This window comes from Hemitrygon akajei, chromosome 11, assembly GCF_048418815.1.
Source record: "Hemitrygon akajei chromosome 11, sHemAka1.3, whole genome shotgun sequence".
Lineage (NCBI taxonomy): Eukaryota > Metazoa > Chordata > Chondrichthyes > Myliobatiformes > Dasyatidae > Hemitrygon > Hemitrygon akajei.
The window spans coordinates 23,919,648-23,933,695 of NC_133134.1; the positions used below are offsets into that span (position 1 = coordinate 23,919,648).

Here is a 14,048-nt window from a genome sequence, read left to right on the forward strand (position 1 = left end):
GCAGAATCTGACGAAGGGTCTCGGCCCGGAAAGTCGACGATACTCTCTTCCATAGATGAGAGTATTTTGTATTTTGTATTTTGTATTCCTCCAGAATTTTGTATTATTTAAATGTAATGGCTTCTTTGTAATGTTCACTGCTGAGATAACAGTTTCTGTGTAGCGCAATGTTTGGGTTATGGCTGGAGATAACAGGACTGTTAGCCAATTGGGGATTGTTGTTTTGTCCTGTGTATCCGGCAGGATGTTGTTTTCGCGGTCTTTTGTCGAGGGGAGATGAAGAGGGAAGACGCGTGTGGAGAGAGCTGGTAGACTACTGGACGGAGTGGACTGGGACCTGAGGTCGGAAGGTCGGCGACGTTCGGAGGAGACCGATGGTGGAAGAATGACTACTGAGTGAGCTCCAAAGAGTCTTTGACTTGGGCCCTATTTTTTGTTGCTCATTTTCATTTACTAACTCTAGATTCAGATTAAGATTAATTGCATATGGTGTACTGTCTGGTATTTTGCGTTGTGGGTTTGTAACTGGGGTTACGTTACACAGCATCCGCACAAACGTGATTACCCAGTTTGGCGTGACGAAGGCTGATTCCCCAGAAAACGAACATCCTTCCGGGGCCGTGTTGTTCCCGGCGCTGTCGTCAGCTGTCACGCTCAGCAGTGCAAGGACGCCTGCGTCTGAGACTGAAAACAAATACCGGAACACTCGGATTCGTGTCAAATCCGTCTTCGCGAACGGAGCAGGTTCTCCAACATGGCTCAGCCGGCAGAAAGAGGTCAGTATTGAAATGTTCAGATGTTTCTGTCTGGTAGTCGGATAGACTGATCTCTTTCTGTGCCGTGAAGTTTCTCAGTCAGACAGTGTGATGAAGGGTATCGCTCGTTTGAGCTACACCGAATCTGTCACTGGGATTCTGTGCAGAGGTACTGGCCCCTCCGCTGTATTGGACTGTTGCTCGTCCTGAGTGGGGATTAGATTAAGCGCTAGAATGAATTCTTTTGATCTAACATACGACAAAGCAAGGCTAAGATTATATTAGCTAAAGCAAAGTTTAGTTGGAATTACATGTTGATTTATTACACAGTACGTTAAAAAGAAAATATTAAGATAACATTTTGTTTGTGTCATTTTACATAAGGAAGACACGAATGTTAATCTTTACTTTGGCCATCTAATTGAAAATTGACCATAACTCTATGTACTTTGGTGGCCGAACTGCTCAGTACAAGAGACGTTTAATTCATTGTTTGTGTCTGCGCTGTGATTTCAGTCCGTCTCAATGCAGTAAACATGGAAAGGTTTTGAAGATTACCATGTAAAATCACATTCTACATAATCAGTCGTGACTCAACTAGTAAAAGGGAAGGCTGAGGACTGACAGGTCGGTGCGGGAATACGAGGTGTTAAAAAGACGTGCAATAATGCCCCCCCCCCCACTTCGCCATTCCTCATCTCCTTTTCCATCTCTCGCCTACCCTTGCCTACCCATCGCCTCTCTCTGGTGCTTCTCCCCTCTTTCTTCCATGGCCTTCTGTCCTCTCCTATCAGACTCTCCCTTCCCCAACCCGCTCTCTTTCACCAATCAACTTCCCAGCTCTTTACTTCATCCTATCCCCCTCCCGGTTTCACCTATCATCTTGTGTTTCTCTATTCCCGCCCTCCACCTTTTAAATCTACTCTTCGTTTTTTTTTCTCTCTCTCTAGTCCTGCCAGAGGGTCTCCGCCCGAAACGTCGGCTGGACTTTTTTCCCGTAGATGCTGCCGGGCCTGCTGAGTTCCTTTCAGACTTCAGACTTTCTCTTGTTTTTCAAAGCCCTACCTGTGATGGATTTGAGTGTGGGATCTGAGCCCAGATTAGGTCATCGGGTGGGCTTTTACAAATCTACCGTGTTCGCGGCAAATCCTCCATGGCAGATTTCTTGTGTAGATCTTGCTTCATCTTTAATCCAATGGACTGTTCGCAAATTGTGATCTTTGCAGTGTTCCACAACGAGAAGAATTCACATCAGCATCTTTACTTTCTTAAAGGTTGAGGAGGTTTGATCTGTTACCGAACACTAACAAACTTCTGTAGTTACATTATTGATTGAACCCGAGCCGATTACCCACGGCGCGGTACTGTGATTCAAGTTTGTAAGTGTCAGGGCATTTGGGTATGGCGCAAGTGCGGAAAAAGAGACACTGAAGCGGCTCCTGGCTTTCAGGGGAAGATCCCTTGACGCCAACCGGACCTCCTCTCCTGGCTTGAAAGGCCTCGCCTGCCGGCGGAGCCGATCAGCCCGCCGGGTACGTTGTCTCCGAGCGCGCAGCAGAGAAGCTCCGGCTCGTCTCCAGCAGCGGTTGTAGCGCTGGATCAGCTGTTCCGCAGCAGGATCTCCGCATCAATCTCCTGGTCAGCTGATGGGTCTGGGTGTCGAAGGACCGAGTTTGTGATGAAACGTCGCCTTAGTTCGGAAAATGCTTGATCGGCATCATTTGTCCAATGGGATCTTGCAGATGTCTTCCTGGTGTATGCACTTTTAGGAGCCGCCGCAGAGATGAAATTCCGGATGATGCGGCGGTTAAAGTTCGCAAAGCCCATGAGAGGTGTTAGCCTTGGGGTTTATCCGTCCGCCAATGCGCCAATGTGCACTACTCTGGCTTAGCGCACAGGTTATCCTCGAGGAGCCGCCGGACGTGCCGGATGTATTCCTGATGAGAGCGAGAATCCATAAGAATATCGTCCAAACGCACAAATACGAACTGATTCTACAGATGTCTCTGAGCGCATCGTTAACTCGGGTCTGAAAACCAACAGAGGCGTTGGCCAGACCAATGAGCATGGCAAGGTATTCATACCTTGCATACCAAGCCTGCACCTGCTGGCGAGATTGACGGACGGATAAACCCCAAGGCTAATACCTCCTTGAAATGGAAGAAGGATTCGCTCGTTTGCACGACACTGACGCCAAGTTTGGGTTCCTTCTCAATGTCGAGGAACTGTGTTACGGCGCCGAGAGTAACGAGCTTAATAAAATTTGGGCGAGTTGTACAACTCTGATGTTGATGGACAGCAGGTATATGAAGAAATTTTGGATTGCAGAATGTTGCTATCAAGGCAGTTCAACATGAAAATATCAAGACCTGAAGAGTTTCTTGAATTTATTGTTCAGTATGGAGATGAGAGCGTCTTCCCCAATCTTCGCATTGCTATTCAGGTAATGCTAACCACCACAGTTTCCATCGCCAGCTGTGACAGATCATTCAGCAAGTTAAAGCTAATACTTTCGTATTTGAGAGCCTCCAAGGGTCAAGGCAGACTCTGTGATCTTGCTCTGCTGAGTGCAGAAAGAGAAGAAACTGAAAAAACTGACTTTGATCACTTCATAGACCAATTTGCATCAGTGAAAACAAGGAAGGTGCAGTTATAATTTTCATGTAGTGCCATAATTTGTTAATTAAAAGATTAACGAGCTTGACTTGTATTTTTGAGCTGATATTACGATAAAGTTATCTAAAAGATGGGTGTTAGATGTTTGGACAGGGGCGCAATTTCAGTGCTTGCCATAGGTGCTATTCTCCGTAGATACGCCCCTGGATCAGCATATTCGGCCGGAATCCCAGACAGGTCCTCATCCTTTGCTGACACAGGAGGAGATTCATGGAGCGGATTGAGCTGGACCCAGACAGGTGGACAGGCATGCCAGTCCCCACTCTTGAAGTGCATTAAGAGACCAATCGACCCGTGGGTTATTTAGGGATAACCAGGAGGACCAAGCAGCAGCGGCAGTTCAGACCAATCAACCAGACAGGAGAGTTCTTCACTATGGTCGTCTTCGAGCACAAGTTGGAGGGGTTTGTTGGAAAGGTGGACCTGGCCGGTGCCCAGAAGTTGACCGAGCATAGCCTTGACGTTCATCTTTTGTCTTAATTCATGAGTAGGAACTCCCCATCTCTGAGCCAGAGAGATGTCCATGAGATTCCTGATGTCACCGGAGTTGACAAATGCCTGAAGTTCATGGGTCCGAGCAAGGAAGCTGCGAGCATTACACAATTAGGGGAAGCTGAATGCAAAGAGGACCGACCCGTCAAGACTCCTCTCCCCACTGACGGGTATCCTATTTTACTGGACGGTTGAGACGAGACGCTCAGAATTGTCCTGGATCACCTTAATAGAGACAGGAACCTGTTCTCCTGTGTCGATCCCGTTGCTCCTGAAATAAACGCATGCTTCCCACTTGCACAGGCACCTCCGTAAACTGAGCGCTGGGTAATCAGGGAGAAGGTGAGGAAACACTGTGATCAGACGGTGAGTGGGAAGCTTGAGACATTCTTACCCTGCGCCACTCAGCTGCCCGGTCGTCAATTCGAATAGCCAGATTACTCGGGCCATCCAGACTATCCTGCTCGTCACGGACAGCGATCTCGTGTCGGACCCCTGTGGTCAGTCCGCGACTGAAGGCATTGATGAGAGATCTCTCGTTCCATCCCGTCACTCCAGCAAGCATGACTGCATAGGCCCTCACCGTCCCTCTGCCTTGGTGCAGGTCCAGGAGTCGATGGGCTTTCTCCTGACTCCGGTTTGGAAGATCAAAAACTCTCCTTATCTTTGCAAAGAAATGTTGAAAGGGTTAGGCTGCAGGATATCCTTGCACCCGTAAAGCGTTGAACAGGCGGAGTGGTTGTCTATCGAGGAGATTTACCAGGTAAGCCAGTTGTTCTACCTCATCACCAAAACATCCAGTGTGGGCTTGGAATGTCAGCTCACACTGGTGATAAAAGTTCCGCCACTTCGGGGTCACGGGAGTATCTGCCCAGTGGTGGTCTGAACGCGAGAGTTAGTGGTGGTCCTAGTGCTATGTTAATCAACTCAATTTTATGATTTTATAATCGAAATACAGGGTTTTACAAACTTATCCCAGTATAAAATACCCTGTGGATTCTCCACTTAATTGCTTGAGATGCTAGAGCATTTTAAGGCATTCACCTATCAAACTTTCTGGCATCTGAAGAAACTACATTTATGAAGATTGATTGTAGTTTTCTTAATTGCAGTGATAAAATAAGTATTTAGTAATGTGTGTTTATGATTTCTACTCTCTGGTAATGCATGTTACAATGTTTATATACTATTTTGTATAACTTTAATTAAGGACTGCTTTCTGGTTTCACCTCTGTAAAACAGGGTTGTCATGATAGGAAATGTTCAGGGGATATTTGCGTGCCCATTCTGCATAGGTACGTTCTGATGAGACAGGGAAAGGACAGTAGGGTACAGGAACCGCGGTGTACAAAGGCTTTTGAAAATCTAGGCAAGAAAAAAAGAAAAGCTTATGAAAGGTTCAAAAAGCAAGGTAATGACAGAGATCTAGAAAATTATAAGGCTGGCAGGAAAGAGCTTAAGAATGAAATTAGGAGAGACAAAAGGTGCCATCAGAAGGCCTTGGTGAGCAGGATTAAGGAAAACCCCAAGGCATTTTACAAGTATGTGAAGAGCAAGAGGTTAAGATGTGAGAGAATAGGACCAATCAAGACTGACAGTGGAAAAGTGTGTATGGAACCGGAGGAGGTAGCGGAGGTACTTAATGAATACTTTGCCTCGGTATTCACTACGGAAAAGGATCGTGGCGATTGTAGGGATGACTTACAGCGGATTGAAAAGCTTGACCTTTAGACAATAAGAAAGAGGATGTGCTGGAGCTTTTAAAAAGCATCAAGTTGGATAAGTCACTGGGGCCAGACGAGATGTACCCCAGACTATTGAGGGAGGTGAGGGGGAAGATTGCTGAGCCTCTGGCAATGATCTTTGCATTATCAATGGGGACAGGGAGGATTGGAGGATTTTAGATGTTGATCCCTTATTCTAGAAAGGGAGTAAAGATAGCCCTGGAAATAATAGACCAGTGAGTCTTACTTTATTGGTTGGTAAGTTGATGGAGAAGATCCTGAGAAGCAGGAATTATGAACATTTGGGGAGGCATAATATGATTCGGAATAGTCAGCATGGCTTGGCCAAAAGCAGATTGTGGCTTATGAGCCTGATTGAATTGTTTGAGGATGTGACTAAACACATTGATGGTAGAGCAGTAGATGTAGTGTATATGGAATTCAGCATTTGATAAGTTACCACGTGCAAGGCTCATTCAGAAAGTAAGGAGGCATGGGATCCAAGGTGACCTTGTTCTGTGGATTCAGAATTGGCTTGCCCACAGAAGGCAAAGAGTGGTTGTAGACTGGTCATATTTGGCATGGAGGTCGGTGGCTAGTGGTGTACCTCAACGATCTGTTCTGGGACCCTTTCTTTTTGTGACTTTTATAAATGACTTGGATGAGGAAGTGGAGGGATGGGTGAGTAAATTTGCTGATGACACAAAGGTTGGAGGAGTTGTGGATAGTCAAAAGAGCTGTCAGAAGTTACAGAGGGACGTCAATAGGATGCAAATCTGGGCTGAGAAGTGGCAGATGGAGTTCAACCCAGATAAGTATGTGGTGGTTGATTCAGATAGGTCAAATATGATGGCAGAATATAATATTAATGGTAAGAGTCTTGGCAGTGTGAAGGATCAGAGGGATCTTGGGGTCCGAGTCCATAGGACAACAAAGCTGCTGCACAGATTGACTGTGTGGTTAGGAAGGCATATGGTGTATTGGCCTTCATCAACCGTGGGATTGAGTTCAAGAGCCGAGAGGTAATGTTGCAGTTATATAGGACCCTGGTCATACCCCCTTGGAGTACTGTGCTCAGTTCTGGTCACCTCACTACAGGAAGGATGTGGAAACTATAGAAAGGGTGCAGAGGAGATTTACAATGATGTTGCCTGGATTGGGGGGCATGCCTTATGAGAATAGGTTGAGTGAACTTGGCCTATTCTCCTTGAAGCGATGGAAGATGAGAGGTGGCCTAATAGCAGTGCATAAGATGACAAAAGGCATTGCTTGTGTGGATGATCAGAGGCTTTTTCCCAGGGCTGAGATGGCTAACATGAGAGGACACCATTTTAAGGTGCTTGGAAGTAGGTACAGAGGAGATGTGAAGGGTAAGTTTTTTTACACAGAGAGTGGTGAGTGCGTGGAATGGGCTACTGGCGACGGTGGTGGAGGCGAATACAATAGGGTCTTTTAAGAGACTCTTGGATATGTACATAGAACTGAGAAAAATAGAGGGATGTGTCTAACCCTGGGTAATTTCTAAAGTAAGTACAGGTTCAAAACAGCATTGTAGGCCAAAGGACCTGTATTGTGCTGTAGGTTTTCTATGTTTCTATGTTCTATGATATAAAAATTCTTTGTTGTGATTGGCTCTCATCTAGCTGCTCCAGTCCAGAGACTTGAGACCTGTCAGGAAGAGATGCCAGGAAAGAGATTGCTAATTTTTTTGTGTGTTGGAGGGGCATGGATTTTATTTCCCATTTGAGCATGGAGTGTTGGTGCATTCCCATTGATTAGAGATTCTAGACCATTGTGTTGGATTAAGAGAAGACTATAATTGAAATGTCCAATCATAACATTGTTGGTGTTTCTTTTGTCTGACAGCACTATAAAATCATAGTTTACATTCTTTTTATATGCCATGGAAAAATTATTCCTTGTGAGAGAAATAATGTCCTTGTAAAGAAAAACTACTGGAGAAAATCAGACAGTCAAGCAGTATATGTAGAAAGAGAAACTAGTTAAACTTTCAGATCAGCGACAGTTCCTGAGAATTGGGGAAGAATGGAGAGGTGTGAGTTTGAAAGCAGAGTTCTGGGGGAGACTGCAGTGCAAAACTAAAGAAGATATGGAATTTGTTTAAGACTGATCAGGTAATAACGAGCATAAGTACTAATAGCAGCTGTCCATCAGTGGATTGACTTTAAAATATTATTACTGGTTTATAAAGCGCTATATGATTTAGGGCCAAAATACATCTCTGACCTCCTGTTCCATTATGAACCTTCCCAAGCTCTCAGGTCAGATGGGGTTGGTCTTCTTACCGTCTCCAGGGTCAAAACTATGTACGGTGAAGCAGCTTTTAGTTACTATGCTCTACATATCTAAAATAACCTTCCGGAGGATCTGAAGTCTGCCCCAACTTTAAGCTCTTTAAAGCGAGGCTTAATATTTTTCATTTTGCTGTAGTTTTTAATTAGAATCTCCTGCACTGTAACTTTTATTCATTTTAAAATCTATTAATCATATTATTTTTGTGTGATTTTATTCTCTTCATATTGTCCTAAATTTGATGTTTGATTTTTATATCTTGTTCTTTGTAAAGCATTTTGAACTGCCTTGTGCTTGAAAAGTACAAATAAACTTGCTGAACAAATAAACTTGCCTTGCCTTACAGATACATAAGAAAAGGGCTGGAAAATTAGTTCTTCTTCTAGAAAACTGTTTAGTGCCTAGATGATAGATAAGAACTTAATGAGTTTTTTCAGTGTTTTCTGTAAGTGTTTTGTTTTTGTTTACCAAGGAACATGTTTAATTTTTGTATAACTGTAAGTAAAATGTTAATATTAATATTCCTTCTCTTCATTCTGAATCTTCTTACACATCCTTCCCACTTAAGCCTATTACAGGTTCTTGTTACTAATCTTCAACTGTCTGCCAGGCTTTGCTTCCTACTTCTGCTACACAATTCCTAGTGTGCTTCAGGACAAGTTCCAGGGGGTGAGTACTGAAATGCCCAGTGCATGAGTATGTAAATTATCTAGTTTTAATATTATGCAAATAATTTGCCTGTTTTGAATCCTACGTATCTGTCCAAGGCACAACACTGTCTTACCTTCTGCCTCTAGTATTCTGCAAATTGCTCTGAAATATTCAGAGCAAGAATTCACCTAACACGTGTGAGTGGACTGTGTTAGAGTAGTCAGGCTTTGGATCAAGAACCTTTGTCAAGAACAAGCTTGGGCAAGCAGAGGCAGATGTTCTAAGTAAGTATCTTGGACGTTGTTTTTCCTTCTGACTATAGCTAGTTTTGCTGAGGATGGGTCCAGAGTTAGTGGTGTGCTCCTAGTGTGAGATGTAGGAACCCTGGGAGATCCCCATTCTCCCTGATAACTACATCTGCACGAAGTGCACCGAGCTCTAGCTGGATGACCTTTGGCTCATATGATAAAATGAGGAGGTGATAGATACGGGCTGCGGGGGGTTGGGGGGGGGTAAGACCCTGAAGTTAAAAGAGGCAGGTACCTGGGTGATTGTCATTGGAGGCAAAGGGAGGAGTCAGAGACTGTAAAGTACCCCTGTGGATGTACCCCTCGATAATAAGGTTACCACTTTGGATACTGTTCGGGAACAACCTCTCAGGGGAACACTGCGGTGACCTGATCTCTGGCACTGAGTCTGTCTCTGTGGCTCAGAAGGGGAAGGGAAGAGGTGAGAGGAGTGCAGAAGGGATTCCATAATTAGAGGAGCAGAGAGCGGACTCTGTGGACAGGAAAGAGACACCCGGATAGTAAATTGCCTCTCAGGTGCCAGGATCAGGAATATTTCGGATCTGGTCTACAATATTCAACAGAGGGAGACTGAAGAGCTGAAAGTCATGGTGCATATTGGTACCAACGACATATGAAGGAAAAGGGATGATGTCCTGAAGGGAGAATCTAGGGAGTTAGGTAGAAAGCTGAAAAGCAGGAGCTTGAGGATAGTAATCTCTGGACTGCTGCCTGTATCATGCATCATTGAGGCTAAGAATAGAATGATTTGGCACCTGAATGCGTGGTTAAAGAGTTGGTGCAAAGGGTGGGGTTTCAGATTTCTGGATCATTGGGATCTCTTCTAGTATAAATATAACCTGCATCAAAATGACAGGTGACACCTAAACTTGAGAGGGACCAATATCCTTGCGGGCAGGTTTGCTTGAGCTGCAGGGGAGGGCTTAAACTAATCTGGTAGGGGGTTAGAGACTAGAGTAATGGGCTGAGGGTGGTGCAGTTGATATACAACTCGATGCAGTGTGTAGTCTAACTGTCAGGAAGAACAGGCAGATGTTAGGGCAGAATTGTAGTCATATGGATGAGTTAAAGTGTAACAGAGGGCAAAAATCAAAGACGGTGATGGATACAGGACTGAAGGTTTGAACGCACACAGTATATGGAATTAGGTAGATGATCTTGTAGTGCAGTTGGAGGTTGGCACGAATGATGTTGTGGACATCACTGAGTCATGGATGAAAGAAGATCATAGTTGGGAGTTTAACATCCAAGAATACATATTGTATTGAAAGGACAGTCAGGTAGGCAGAGTGGGTGGGGTAGGTCATTGATAAAAATGAAATCAAATCCTTAGGTGACATAGGATTGGAAGGTGTAGAATCCTTGTGGATATATTTAAGAAACTGCACATATGAAAAGACTCTGATGGGAGTTATATACAGGCCTTGGAACAGTAGCCAGGATGTGGGCTACAAATTACAATGGGAGATTAAAAAAAAAGCAATGATGCAATAGTCATAGAGAATTTCAATATGCAGGTGAAATCAAATTGGTGCTCTCAAGAGAAGGTATTTGTAGAATTGCTACAAGAAGGCTTTTTAGAGTAGATTTTGGTTGAATCCACTTGGGGAATAGCAATTCTGAACTGGATGTTATCTAATGATCCAAATTTCATTAGGGAGCTTTGTGTAAAGGATCCCACAAGAGGCAGTGATCATAAATGATAGAATTCACACTGCAGCTTGAAAATTAGAAGCTAAGATTGGACGTATCAGTATTACAATAGAGGAAAGGGAATGAAAGAGGAGCTGGAAAAAGTTGATTGGAAGGGGACACTAGCAAGGATGACAGCAGAACAGAAATGGCTGGAGATTCTTTCAGAAATTTGGAAGATGCAGAAAAAATACATCCCAGTGATGAAGAGGTATTCTAAAGGGAGGATGAGGCAACCGTAGTTGACAAAGGAAGGCAAAGGTATCGGGCCACTGGAAATTGACACTGGAGAGTTTATAATGGCAGATGATCTTAAGTATTTTGCATCAATCTTCACTGTAGAAGACACTAGCAAAATGCCAGAAATGCAAGACTGGCAGGGGCAGAAGTGTCTTTGCTATTAGTAAGGAGAAGGTTCTTGGGAAGCTGAAAAGTGTGAAGGTAGATAAGACAACTAGACCAGATGGATTTACACCCCAGTGTTTCTAAAAGAGTTAGCTGAAGAGTTTGTGGGGGCATTAGTACTAATCGTTCGAGAATCACTTGTTCCTGAGGACTGGATCATTGCCAATGTCACACCACTCTTTAAGAAGGAAGGGAGGCAGAAGAAAATAAATTATAGGACAATTAGTCTGACTTTAGTGGTTGGAAAGATGTTGGAGTGTATTATTAAGGATAAGGTTTTGGGGCTGTTGATGGCACATGGCAAAATAGGCCAAAGTCAGCTTGGTCTATTACGAGGAAATCTTGTCTGACAAATCTGTTGGAATTCTTTGAGGAAATAACAGGTAGGATAGACAAAGGAAAGTCAGTGAATGTTGCTTATTTGGATTTTCAGAAGGCCTTTGACAAGGTGTTGCAGGTGAGACCGCTTTACAAGATAAGAGCCCATGGTGTTATAGGAAAGTTACTAGCATGGATGGAAGATTGGTTGACTGGCGGGAGGCAAAGAGTGGGAACAATGGGGACCTTTTCTGGGTGGCTGCTAGTGACTTGTGGTGTGCCGCAGGTTCAGCCTCTTATCCCGTATGTCAATGATTCTGATCAAGGAATTGGTGGCCTTCTGGCGAAGTTTACTGACCATGCAAAGATAGATGGGGGTCATGTAGTGTTGAGGAACCAGGGATTCTGCTTTAGGACATGGACATCTTGGAAAATGGGCCAAGAGGTGGCAGATGAAATATAATGTAGGGAAGTGCACTGAAATGCACTTTGGTAGAAGGAATAAAGGCATGGACTATTTTATAATTGGGAGAAAATTCAAAAATCAGAGATGCAAAGAGCTCTTTGTGCAGAATTTCCTAAAGGCTAACTTGCAAGTTAAGTTGGTGGTAAGGGACACAATGTTAGCATTTGTTTTGTGAGGACTAGGATGCAAAAGTAAGGATGTAATGCTGAGGCTTTATCAGGCACTGGTCAGACAGCACTTGGGAGTATTGTGAGCAGTTTTGGGCCCCTAATCTAAGAAAGAATGTGCTAGTATTGGAGAAAGTCCAGAGGAAGTTCACAGAAATTATCGCAGTAATGAAAAGGTTAACATATGAGGAGCATTTGATGTCCCTGGGCCAGAAATCGCTGGATTTAGAAGAATGAGGAGAGATCTCATTGAAACCTATCAAATATTGAAAGGCCTTTCTAGAGTGGATATGGAGAGAAATTTTCCTATAGTGGAGGTGTCTGGGACCAGGGGACACAGTCTCAGAATAGAGGATGTCCATTTATAACAGAGATGAAGAAAATTTTCTTCAGACAGAGGGTGGTGAATCTGTGGATTTTGTTGTCACGGATGCCTGTGGAAATGCAGGGAAGAATGATATCACTCAGAATGATTAATGCTTGGAATGACCCACTAGCTGAGGTGGTAAGACTTGGGTTGATCAAATTGCATGGTATGCTATTGATGATGCCAACTATGAGATGTGACCAATTTACTATGTTAGTGCTTTGCATCTCTTTGAAATTGCACAAATTGAAATTGTGTAAAGCAGTCTATGGAGGCTCATTGTATATTTTCATGTAGTTCCTTGGGATTAAGGATGATGAGCGTCCATTCTCCTTCAGTGTTGACCAATGAGACCAATATGGGAACCTTGGTCCCTTCCACAAATGGAGGTGGCTATTGGAGCAGGTGGGTGGGTGGTTTGTGAAGTGATATGCTCCTTCCATATCTTGTGCAGGACTGTTTTGTGCTCCTCATGTATAGTTTCAAAGTTTTTTAAACCACCTCAAGTGGTTGTTCTCCATTTTGGCTTGTCATGGACCAGAGATTGAATGCCAGGGATATTTGCATGCAAGAGGGTACTCCTTCAATATTTTTATTAGTTTCTGCGTAAAGGAATACAGCACAAGAAGATATATATCATAAGTCAAAAGAAAAAGTATAGTACCAAATACATTGTATTAAAAGTACAGTTACAATCACAAAACCCTGTATTCGTAAAAATTAAATTAAATCATAATATTGAAATATAATAATTGTGTTATACAGAAAATAATTCTAAACCCACTACCAAAGTCAGAGCTGTTAGGAAAAGCAACAAAAAAGGGAAAAGAAAAACCCTTATATAACAGAATATATTATTAGCCACCATCTGTACTTTTACAACAAATCAAAGGTTTTGAAAATAACTCAAAATTAGTCCCCACAATGTATAAAAGTCTTGGCTAGATTCAAAAACTGAACATCAATCTTCTCTAAATTTAAGCATGACATAACATCCCGTAACCATTGAGCATGAGTAGGCAGACCAGCATCCTTCCATTTAAGCAAGAGCGCCTTCCTAGCTATAAGAGAAGTAAAAGCCAAAATATGCAAATCAGATGTCTCCAAAATAAAGTCTTTTCCTCCAACAATACCAAATAATGCAGTCAAAGGGTTAGGCTTAAAATTTATTTTGAAAAGAACCAAGAAAGTTTGGAATACTTCCTTCCAGTATCTTCCAAGGCTCTGACATGTCCAAAATATGTGAATTAATGAAGCTTCTCCTTTATTACATCTATCACAGAAAGGGGATATACCCAAATAAAAATGAGATGGCTTATCTTTAGATATGTGAGCCCCATGAACCACTTTAACTTGTAAAAGCGAATGACGGGCACAAAACGATGAAGTGTTAACCAATTTAAAAATTTCATTCCAAGTTTTCTCAGAAATTGAAGTCTGTAGATCTTGTTCCCAAAGATTTTTAATTTTGTCTATAGAAACATTTCTCATTCCTAACAACATACCATAAATATTGGATATTGAACCTTTATAAAAAGGTTTCAAATTAAAAATTACATATAATAAGTCTTTGCTGGAATTATAGGAAATGTATATAGTTGAGAACGCAGGAAGTCTCTAATATGTAAATAACAAAAAATATGAGTTTTGGTTAAACTATATTTAGCTGATATTTGCTCAAACAAAAGAAGACTTCCTCCAACAAACAAATCCT

At 42.9% G+C, this 14,048-nt stretch overlaps 1 protein-coding gene across 2 annotated transcripts in view; it reads left to right on the forward strand.

The window, feature by feature from the left end:
- The first annotated feature begins 637 nt into the window (after positions 1–637).
- LOC140735411 (lysosomal dipeptide transporter MFSD1-like) overlaps positions 638–14,048 on the forward strand; it is a 53,904-nt gene continuing 40,493 nt past the window's right edge. Inside the window, exons 1-2 of one of the 2 annotated variants that reach the window (XM_073060448.1) lie at positions 645–776; positions 8,529–8,629. In XM_073060448.1, the coding sequence (XP_072916549.1) occupies positions 755–776; positions 8,529–8,629 (123 nt within the window). In that variant the 5' untranslated portion in view covers positions 645–754. Of the gene's footprint in view, positions 777–8,528; positions 8,630–14,048 lie in introns of both variants that reach the window. The other variant, XM_073060449.1, reaches the window with a different exon arrangement.